A 12,179-nucleotide genomic window follows, 5' to 3' on the forward strand; every position below is an offset into this window, starting at 1 on the left:
GAGCTGATGGACCTTCACTTCTGAAACCCGTTGAAGAAGAGGCTGCCCCTCTCCCTCTACCTCTGCCACTAGCCTGAGTCACGGCTGGAGCTGCCGGCTGAGCCACACTACCCGAAGCTGTCTGCTGGGACTGTGCCACAAAAGCTGCTCTAGGACACTCCCGTGCCATGTGTCCCTCATGCCCACATCTGAAGCAGGCTGTCGTCCCAAACCGACATACTCCCTTGTGCGGCTTCCCACACTTCATACATACTGCATTGTCTGCACCTGAGCTCGAGCCACTTCCTAATCTCAGACCTGACTTGATCTTGTTCCAGAACTTGTTCTTCTTTGACTTTTTGGTGGTACTGCTCCACCTCTTACTGCCTGAACTCAAAGAAGAAGGGTCTAACCTTCCCCCACCTGGGGTCTTAGAACCAGAAGGCTGTGGCACTGACTGCTTGACTTTCCCTTCGATTATTGCACTAGCCTCCATCCTTCGGGCCATATCCACTATGGTATGGAAACTCTCCCTCTCTGTTGACTGGATCAAGGAGGAATACCTGGAATGAAGCCTCATGATATACCTCCTAGCCTTCTTCTGATCTGTGTCAAGATTCTGCCCAGCAAACGGCAACAGCTCCAAGGATCTATCTGTGTACTCATCTACACTCATCTCCTCCGTCTGCCTTAACTGCTCAAACTCAATCATCTTCAACTCCCTTGAACTATCAGGGAAAGCCCATTCAGCAAACTCATTAGCAAACTCCTCCCATGAAAGACTATCCACCCTCGGGTTCACATAATTTTTAAACCACTCTCGGGCCTTCTTGCACTTCAGTGTGAACCCAGCCATCTGAATGGCTCTACTATCATCAGCCCCTAACTCATCTGTAATCATCTTGACCGTCCTGAGGTACTCAAACGGGTCGTCACCTGTTTCATACTTAGGAGCATCCAACTTTAAGTAGTCAGTCATTTTGACCTTGCTCCCTCCAGATGAGCTAGGTTTAGGTACTTGAGTTTCTGGGACCATGGGTTCTACTGGCGGTGGAGGAGGTACAACATTCCCCGGAGTAGGGTTTGTTGTACCTGGATAAAAGGATGGAGGTGGGTACATAGGGTACTGTGGGTATGGTGGGTAGAAAGGTGGGTATGGCATGTGAGAAGGGTAAGGGTTAAAGCTGGGGTAATCCGACGTACCTCCCATCGAATACCCGGGATTCTGTGAAAAGAGTGGGTTTTGGGGTGGTTGAACAAACCCCGAGGCCTGAGTGCCTCCCTGAGACTCTCCCATGCCCTCTTCAGACATGCTCACACCAAGACTGCCATCCCTCTTTTGATCCACATCCATATCATCCTCTACATCTTCTGACACTCCACCTTGAACAGTTCCCCTTCTGCTCACATCAAAAGACCTTCTAGGGTCCCTTGACGCTCTCTCCCTACTAGATCTGCAGGACATTGCCCTAGGCAATGCAGGAGGACGAGCATCCATGCCCTCATCCTGAGGTGGTACTCCAGTCAATCGTATAGATCGACGAGTTCCTCTCATCTTGCTTACTGAAAAATAGCACACATCGTATAAAACATTAGCATCATATGGTTCATGTGGAAACACATGAACCCGCATCACATACATAACATATCATCAATGCACATGCATAAAATCATGGCATTTCACATCATCATTCAAGACAGGACTCTATATCCTATCCTAGTGGACATGATTTTCCTATTGTGTTTGACCTTCTGGAACATCTATGAGCCCGACACACTATAGGTCCGACCATATGAACTTGGCTCTGATACCAATCTGTAACGACCCGGAAACCAGACCGCTACCGGCGCTAGGATCCAGATCGGCATAAAGCCGCCGGGACTCGTAGCAAGCCTGACATACATCCTGAATACCTGTTAAACCCCATACATGATCAAACATATACATAAAACTTTAAACTTTTTCTTTCATTCACCAAGTACAACTCATAATCATAAATATTAAACCCCACACTGGAGCCCTCATCAAATGCTCCAATGGGGTAACATATCATATATTAAGCTTGGTTTTCATAAACATCAATAAAACTTTTTACAGATCATGTGCAAAAAGGGATTAACCAACATACTACGGTCAAGCACAACTCTAAACCTCAATAAACATCATTACATTACATTACTGTACTATACTTTACATTACATTGTCTTTCTCATGTCCACAACTAGCTATTACATAAAACATAACTTTACTCTTGTTGACTTCTTGATCTATCCCGTACCTGCAAACCTGGGGGATTAAGGGAATGGGGTGAGCTACTAGAGCCCAGTGAGCAGAATAATAAAACCATTTAAAACATATGCTATCATGGAATGCATCACATCACAGACAAAACACATCAAGGATGAACTTGTTACCGATAGCCCACTACACATTCCAATAGTGCCAGGGGCATAGAATGGGCCTCACTGGTCTTTCTCTTTCATTAACATAACATAATATTCCAATATGCCAGGGGCGTAGAATGGGCCTCACTAGTCTTTCTCTTACATAGTGTCAGGGGCGTAGAATGGGCTTCACTGGTCTTTCATACCGTATCATCACTATCTCATATCATATCATATCATAATGCGGGCTAAAGGATCATCCAACATTCATCCACATCGACAACATAATATGCAATGCAACATATTCGTGAATTCTAATGCAAGCACCCTAATATATCTCATGGCATTCATGATGCGTGAATCATGCTAAAACTTTCATTATTTTCTTTGAAACATAAAGAGTCATTCTACTCACCTCAGGCTAGCTCTGACAAGACACTGAAGCAGCTGTCTCACTGCTGGGGTCCTCGGTTCCTCGGGTCCGAACCTACACAGGTGGACTCAAATGAGTGACCAAACATACATGAACATGACTCTAGAATACTCCCCAAAAACCTCCTAAAACACCTTAAAACAATCATAGGAATCATGCAAAGGAAGGCTGAACAGGGCACTTTCGGCGGCAGGTTCGGCGGCCGAAAGTCCCTCTAGAGCCGAAACTCAGCCACTTTCGGCGACACCTTCGGCGGCCGAAAGTGGTTCCAGAGACGAAACTCATGCATGTTCGGCGGCACCTTCGGCGATCGAATCTCTCTTCCAGAGCCGAAAGTCCACTTTCGGGGGCAGGGTTCGGCAGCCAAAGGCTTGTCTCCTCAGGCAGGTTCGGCGGCCGAAAGTCCCTTCAGCTGCCGAACCTGAGTTCTTCCAAATGGCAGAACTCAGCCTCTATATGCACAATTTGCCTCCCAAACCATTCAAACATGCATTTAGCTATTCTACAACATGCATACACAAGCAAATAAGCATTTAGGGGTCTCAAACTATCCTAAACCCCAACACAAACACATAAAGCAACTCAAACATCATACATTACCCAAAACTCAACATTTACCCTAACAACAAACAACTAACTCACACAAGCATTTCTACCTCATAAAACTTGTTTAAAATATGAAATGAGCTAAGGATCTACTCTTACCTCTTGAAGATCGAGAGGGGAGGCGATCTAAACTTGGAGATGGGAGAAATCTAGCTCCTTAGGTCTCCAAGCTCCAAAACTTGATCTTAGCTCCAAAACTCTTCAAAACCAAGTTAGAACTCGTTAAAACTTAAAAGATTTGAGAAAAATCATCAAAATCAACCATGGGAGAGCATGGACTCACCGTTGGCCGAAAATAGGGGAGAAAGCTCGCCCGTTTTCAGCCATAGGGCCTTTTATAGGTAGCTAGCCAGGCCACCTTCGGAAGCCGAAGGCGACTCCAAAACGCATGCATGTTCGGCGGCCGAACATGAGCTACATTTGGAAGCCTAACGTGCCCCCCCCAAACTATCCCACGTTCGGCGGCCGAACCTGGAAATGCCTCCATGGTCTTTTTCATTTAAAACCCAATTTCCTTCTTACTCAAAACCATGAAATACATGAAAATATTTTATAAAAACATGATTTTACCCTTCTAGAGGTTTCCGACATCCGAGATTCCACCGGACGGTAGGAATTCTGATACCGGAGTCTAGCCGGGTATTACAGTTAATAAGCCTAAAAGCTACACTAAGGCCAATGAGCCTGAATATCAAATAAGACTAATAAGGTTGAAAACGACTGTAAGAATATGAGCCTGAATACTGATCAAGGCTAATATTATGTCGGGAAGCAACAGTATGACAAATAAAGCTGAATATCGAGCAAGGCTAATAAGCTTAGAAGCGACAGTAAGGCTATGAGCCTAAATACCGATCAAGACTAATAAGCCAGAAAGTGACAATAAGACTAATGAGCCTGAATACTGATAAAGACTTATAAGCTTGGAAGCGACAGTAAGGCCATGAGCCTGAATACCGATTAAGGCTAATAAGCCGAAAAACACCAGTAAAGTCACGGTTCTGAATACTGAGTAAGACTAATAAGCCTGAAAGCCATGATAAAAAAATAAAGAAAAAACTCAACCACAGCAGTTGCGGGTCTCGAAAATTGACTCCTGGTACAATATAAGTCGAATTGAGGAATAAAATGAAGAAAAACCCAACCACGACAGGTGTTAGCCTCAGAAATTGACCCTCTACACCATATAAACCAAGTTGAGGAATAAAATAAAGAAAAACTAAACAATAATAGGTACGGGCCTCAGAAATTGAACCCTAACACCATATAAGCCGAGTTGAGAAATAAAATGAAGAAAAATCCAACCACTGCAGGTGTCGGCCTCAGAAATTGACCCCTAGCATTAAATAAGCTGAGTTTAGGAACAAAATGAAGAAAAAAAATCCAACAACGGCAAGTGTCGGCCTCGAAAATTCACTTTTGACACCAAATAAACCGAGTTGAGAAATAAAATTAAAAGAAAAACCCAGCCACGGCAGGTGCTAGCCTCAAACATTCATCATTGGCACCAGATAAGCCGAGTCGAGGAACAAAATGAAGAAAAACCCAACAATGGCAGGTGTTGGCCTCGAAAATTGACTCCTGGCATCAGATAAGCTGAGTTGAGAAACAAAATGAAAAAAAACCCAACTACAACAGGTTTCGATCTCGAAAATTGACCCCTTGTACCATATAAGCCAAGTTGGGAAACAAAATGAAGAAAAATCAAACCACGACAAGTTTCGGTCTCGAAAATTGACCTCCGATACTATATAAGCCGAGTTGAGAAATAAAACGAAGAAAAATTCAACCATTGCAGGTGTCTATCTCAAAAATTGACCTCTGGCACCAAATAAGACGAGTTGAGAAACAAAATGAAGAGAAAAACTCAATCATGGCAGGTGCTGGCCTCAAAAATTGGCTCTTGGCACTAAATAAGCCAAGTTGAAGAACAAAATGAAGAAAACCCAACCATGGCAGGTGTCAGCCTTGAAAATTGACCCCTGGCACCATAAGCTGAGTTGAGGAATAAAATGAAGAAAAACCAAACCATGACAGGTGCCAGCCTCGGAAATTGACCCTTGGCACTATATAAGTCAAGTTGAGAAACAGAATGAAGAAAAACCTAACCACTGCAGGTGTCGCCCTTGAACCCCTAGCACTAGATAAGCCGGTTGAGGAACAAAATGAAGAAAAAAATCCAATCATGGCAGTTGTCGGCCTCGAAAATTGATCCTGACACCAAATAAGCCGAGTTGAGAAATAAAATGAAAAAAAAAATCCAACCACTGTAGGTGCCAGCCTTATAAATTTATCCCTGACACCAAATAAGCCGAGTTGAGAAATAAAATGAAGAAAAATCTAACCATGGAAGGTGCCGGCTTCAAAAATTGGCCCCTCACACCAGATAAGCCGAGTTGAGAAACTAAATAAAGAAAAAAATCTAACCACGGTAGATGTCTGGAAAATGCTTAAGGGCAAAAATGCTCAGAGGAAGAATCAGGGCCAGAGATCGGAAGATGCTTAAGGGCAAAAATGCTTGGAAGACGCTTGAGGGCAAGAATGCTTAAAAGAAATGCTTAAGAGTAAGAGTAATTGGAAAAAGAATCAGGGCTAAGAGCCCAAAAAACGCTTAAGAGCAAAAAGAAATGCTTAAGGGCAAGAATGCTTGAAGGAATAATCAGGGCCGCGAGCCCAAAAAAACACTTAAGGGAAAAAGTGCTCGGAAGAAACACTTAAGGTAAAAAATGCTCGGAAGAAACGCTTAAGGGCAAAAATACTCGGAAAAAGAATCAGGGCCAAGAGCCCAAAAAACGCTTAGGGGCAAAAATGTTTGAAAGACGCTTAAGGGCAAAAATGCTCGGAAGAATAATCAAGGCTAGAAGCCCAGAAGACACTTAAGAGCCAAAGAATTTGGATAAAGATCCAGGACAAAAAGCTCGAATGATCATAAGGAGCCTAAGAGTTAGGATGGAGAACTAGAGCTAAAGAGTTTGGAAGAATACTGAGAGCGAAAGGACTCGGATGAAGAATCAGGGGTAAAGAGTCCAAAATAATACAGGGAGCTCGAGAGCTCAAATGAAAAATAAAGGCTAAAGAGCTAAAATGTTCGTAAAAATATTCAAGACTAAAAAGTCCAGTAAATAGTTAAAACGTTAGTCAAATTAATCAGCTGAAAAGCTCATTAAAAAGACCCAAGGCTTAAAGCCCAGAGGATGTTTTAGAGTAAAATGCTCAGAAGAAAACCCAAAAGGGCAGACTAATAAGATCAGATCAAAAGGACAATGCTGGAAAGAACAACCACCAAGATCAAATCTTCCAAAAAGAAAACCACCAATATCATCTTTTATAAAGAAGACCACCAAGATCAGATCTCCCAAAGGGAAGACCTTCAGAAACAAAGGCAAAACTACTTCATATTACATTGGAAAAATAATTCATTGAGAATTTTTTCGCTTTAACATATATAAAATTTACTCCCTTGGTTCGATCTATATTAAGCCGACCAATTCAACTGATCACATTTCCCTTCGAAATTCATAAGTGTCTGCCAAATGAACAGTTGGCATCGAATTCGCAGGTCATATTTTCTTCTCCAACGGTCATAAATAGCTCTGAGAAAAGTGAAAGGACATCTGATAAAGGACCAGTAAGATCATGACACATGTATATGGGATTTAGAAGGGTTGTGTGTGAACCTTTCCATCCAGTCGAACCGGGCAGTAGGAAGCCTGACCTATGGAGTACGAAGATTAGAACACTAATGCTCCTAACTTTACCAAAGCCCGGAAAAGGTAGACAGACCTCTTCAAAACTCGTAGCAATAAACGGGAATTAAATACTAACACTACTGACCTTAATGACTCAGGGGACCCCACCTTGATACAGACTGAATGAGCCGAGTATAACTTGATGAGACTGGGATAGAATATCGACCTCTTACGCACTAGTCGTCTCCTTGGTACAACACCGGAATCATACATGCGCATGCGGTAGGTACGAACTAGCCGACTTCACATTTATTATCCTGTCGCCTATCATTAATGTACCGCCTGACACACTTGCAAAAAAGCACCTCTGTGCAGTCCGATGGGGGGCATGGCACAAAGGGCATTAGAACGATCAGATATATATATCACAGAACTAACCCAAAAGAGGGGTCAAACTATCTCTCTCTCTCCGACACACATACAAAAATCTTGAAACACATCTTCTCTCTTTGAAACTTTTTCTTCTCTTCTCCTCTCTTCTGTTTTTTATTTCTCTTGATATCACTAAAAGATCCCAAATCTGACTAAAGCGTCGGAGGATCTTCATTAGGGCATCCCCAGTAGACCCCTAACCTTTTTTTCCATATTTTGCAAGCTCATTTCCTTAAAATCGAGCATAGAGGAACCCAAATGAAATCTCAAAGATATTATCATCTCATCAAACCGATCACAGTTCATTGACATGTCCATTAAATCAAAGCACAGTCTAAATATCTGAATCTGGTGACTCCGTTGGATCTCGATTCATCAGCATACATATAATATATATTTCTCAAATTTCACGATTGGTGTTTTAGTGGTACACAAACGGTATATATAATATCACAATTGGTGTTCTAGTATTCATGTAATATATATAAAGTCAAAATTGGTATTCTAGTGTTCATATAATATATATTTCTCAAATTTCCAAGAAGCTTAGTGAGTTAGTTCATGCTATCACGGCCAAACCCAGCCGTCATGTTGGAATATTACAATCACAATTCTAAAGGGCGCACTTCACTTAATGGGGCACTTTTGTATTCTTGCAGCCAGCAAGTTGCAAGAGAGGGTGTAGGGCCGATATACACCGGAGCAATTGGACTGTCGACATTTCCATTTTAGATAAATATAATTTTTTTCATTATTGTCCAACTTGATCCCTAAAAATGTTTAAAATAAAACTTTAAACTTTTAATTGATTAAACTCATTATTTATATATATTCATATAATCTCAATAAATCATTCCCCTACAGATGCAAAATCCAATCCGATTGCGTCCTCTCAATATGTATGTATATTATATATATATATTCTTAAATTCCACAAACGGTGTCTAGTGGTACACAGAAAATCCATCACATCATATCCACGGGGAAAAGCCAATAGCCAGTTAGTCAAGCTACTCTACTAAAAAGAAGAAAAAGAAAAGTAATCATCTTTTAAACTATAAAATGACCAGTGATTTTAACACAAAAAAAAAAGACACCAAGCCGAGAGAAAATATGGCAGCCTCCTCGTTGCCTGACAAAACATTCTGGTATATTATCCCAGTGTTGTTTTCACATTGTTTCATGGCTATGGCTGTGACCAACTTGAGCACAGACGAATCTGCTCTTCTTGCTTTAAAAGCTCATATAACAGACGACCCTCATAATCTCTTGACACACAATTGGTCCAGCACTACCTCTGTCTGCAACTGGATTGGCATCTCATGTGGCTCTCGCCATAGAAGAGTGATAGCTTTGAATCTTACAAACATGGGTCTTCGAGGCAGCATTCCACCGCAGCTTGGAAACCTCTCCTTCTTGGGCTACCTTATCGCAAGTGGCAACGATTTTCAAGGTCGTCTGCCAGGAGAGCTATCCCAGTTGCGGCGATTGAAATTTATCAATTTCAAAGAAAATAACTTGGGAGGAAATCTTCCATCTTGGTTCGCAAACTTAACTTCACTTGTATCCTTGAGTCTCACTAATAACAGTTTCGTTGGAACCATCCCAGAAGAAATTGGTAATCTTGCCAACCTTAGGATACTCGACTTGCAGCAGAACCAGCTTTCAGGGGCAATACCTAAGAGCATCTTCAACATGTCTTCATTAGAAAATCTTGCTTTGACATTTAATCACCTCTCTGGTAGTCTGCCTCTACCAAATGATATTGACTTGTGCCATGGACTTCCAAAACTGGAAGGGCTTTACCTGTCTTCTAATCAGTTGATTGGCCAAATTCCATCGATGACGGAGTGCAACAGCCTTGATCAAGTCTTATCCTTGTCTGTCAATCGTTTCACAGGTAGCATCCCAACAGGCACTGGAAATTTAACCAGCCTGAGTCAACTATGGCTTGGTTCAAATTTCCTAACAGGTACCAACTCCTAATTTATCATTCATGTTTTAACAACTTTATATATTACAAACCATAATAAGCTTATATCTTATTGTAATAGAAGCTTCTTTGTCGTAAAACTTGAATGGAAACATGAGCGGTTGGATATTATGACAGGTTCAATGCCACATGAGTTGAGCCAACTAAGAAATCTGGAGGTTTTGAGCACGCCAAAGAACAGTTTGAGCGGCTTCATCCCTCCTGCAATTTTCAATCTCTCGAAGCTGAAAGTCCTTGAGGTTTCCAATAATCAACTTTCTGGCAACCTCCCATCAAGCATATTGCTTCCAAATATTGAGTATTTCATTGTAGCGGTTAACAACTTCACAGGCAGAATCCCCAGCTCTATCTCCAATTCTTCTCAACTCATCGTACTATATACCTATAATAATTCATTCTCTGGTCTTATTCCCAATCTTGGTTCTCTAAGAATGCTACAGAGGCTTGACATTACGTTCAACAATTTAACTGCTGATTTGGGCTTTTTCCCTTCCTTAACAAGCTGCACATATTTGGATACCTTATCACTTTCCTTCAATCCCTTGAACGTTGTCCTTCCTGTTTCTATTGGGAATATGTCTGCTCTCCAATATTTTATTGCAGGAGAATGCAATATCAAGGGTAGCATTCCGGTTCAAATTGGTAACTTGAGCACAATTGTGCAAGTGGAACTTTCTTCAAATAAATTGACTGGATCCATACCGTCAGTTTCCAGAAGATTGAAGCAGCTCCAGGGTTTGTCTCTCTCTGGAAACCAGTTACAAGGAGCCATCCCCAGTGATATCTGTGGCTTGGAAAGTTTGGACTACTTGTTCTTAAATAGCAACAGACTTTCTGGACAGATACCCACATGCTTGTCAAATTTAACTTCTATGAGAAAACTTTACTTACAAAACAACAACCTAGGTTCGGCCATACCATTGTCTTTCTGGAGTCTTACATTTCTGTTGGAAGTAAGATTGCATTCAAATTCTTTAAATGGTTCTCTACCACTAGACATTGGAAATTTGAAGGTCCTGGTATACATGGATTTATCAAGAAATCAACTGACAGGTGCTGTTCCGAGTGGAATTGGAGGTCTCAAAGATTTACAGTATCTTTCCTTAGCGGAAAATAGTTTTCAAGGTTCCATTCCAGAGTCAATTGGCGGCTTGGTAAGCTTGACATCGTTGAATCTATCGGCAAACAATCTCTCCGGAGTGATTCCCAAGTCCTTGGAGGCACTTTCAAACCTCAAATCCTTCAATGTGTCTTCAAATAGGTTGCATGGAGAAATCCCACGTGGAGGACCCTTTGTAAACTTCTCTGCCCAATCATTTATGTTCAATGATGCATTGTGTGGTTTGACAAGATTCCAAGTCCCGCCATGTGAATCTATTGCCCATCGAAAATCAAAGGCAGGTAATGTCCGCTTACTGAAATATATATTACCAGCGGTTGCATTTGTTATTCTGGTAATTGGATTCACTATCATATTCATCAAACACCGAAAGAAGAGGAACTCGAAACCAGAGAACCAAGAATCAGGAGATATGTTACCTATGGCAACATGGAGGAGAATTTCCTTTCTGGAACTTCAACAAGCAACAGATGGATTTAGTGATTACAACTTGCTTGGCACAGGGAGTTTCGGCTCTGTATTTAGAGGTACCCTGTCAGATGGGACAAATATTGCTGCTAAGGTTTTCAATTTGCAAGTGGAAGGAGTATTAAAGAGTTTTGATTCTGAATGTGAAGTTATGAGCAAAATTCGCCATCGAAATCTCGTAAAAATCATAACCAGTTGCTGCAGCATTGATTTTAAAGCCTTGATACTAGAGTTCATGCCCAACGGGAGCCTTGACAAGTGGTTATATTCTCACAACTATTTCTTGGATCTCCTGCAGAGGTTAAACATCATGATTGATATTGCATCAGCCCTTGAATATCTCCATTCTTGTTCATCACCGATAATCCACTGTGATTTAAAGCCCAGTAACGTTCTGCTAGATGGAGATATGGTGGCCCATGTGGGTGACTTTGGCATTGCCAAACTCTTGAGTGGAGGAGATAGCATTTGCATGACCCAAACATTGACACTAGCCACGATTGGGTACATGGCACCAGGTAATCTTTGATCTTCTTATTTCAAATATGATTATTTTCTCACACCATTATCGGATTATTTCCTGACAAGCTGAAGTTGAAATGCAGAATATGGACAGGCCGGAATAGTTTCAACAAAAGGCGATGTTTACAGCTTTGGCATTCTAATGATGGAAACCTTTACAAGGAAAAGGCCTACTGATGAAATGTTTTCGGAAGAGATGAACATTACACAGTGGGTTAAACGTTCAATGCCTGATGCAATAATTGAAGTTGTGGATTCAAATTTGTTAAGGGTTGGGGACGAAGAAATAAATACTATAATATCGATATTGCAATTGGCATTGCATTGTTCCGGGGATTTACCAGAAGAAAGGCTGAAAATGAAAGATGTGCTTTCCTCTCTTGAAAAGATCAGAACACACTTTTTGAAGGAGTTCCATACTGTGGGGAATAGAAATTAGGAATGCTAGAAGAACTCTAGTGGGACAAATAGCAAATAAAATAATGCTTCTCATAAAAAATAAAATTACAGTTTCCCCATTTTAAGAAATAAGAATGAATGAATCTCGAGAAA

At 41.3% G+C, this 12,179-nt stretch overlaps 1 protein-coding gene across 1 annotated transcript; it reads left to right on the plus strand.

The window, feature by feature from the left end:
* The first annotated feature begins 8,599 nt into the window (after positions 1-8,599).
* On the plus strand, positions 8,600-12,179 carry LOC110605355 (probable LRR receptor-like serine/threonine-protein kinase At3g47570). The gene is made up of 3 exons (XM_021743866.2): positions 8,600-9,496; positions 9,635-11,623; positions 11,711-12,179. Exons 1-3 carry the CDS (start codon positions 8,638-8,640, stop codon positions 12,064-12,066), a joined length of 3,204 nt encoding a protein of 1,067 aa, XP_021599558.1. The 5' UTR covers positions 8,600-8,637; the 3' UTR covers positions 12,067-12,179.

The sequence above is a fragment of the Manihot esculenta genome, chromosome 17, assembly GCF_001659605.2.
Source record: "Manihot esculenta cultivar AM560-2 chromosome 17, M.esculenta_v8, whole genome shotgun sequence".
Lineage (NCBI taxonomy): Eukaryota > Viridiplantae > Streptophyta > Magnoliopsida > Malpighiales > Euphorbiaceae > Manihot > Manihot esculenta.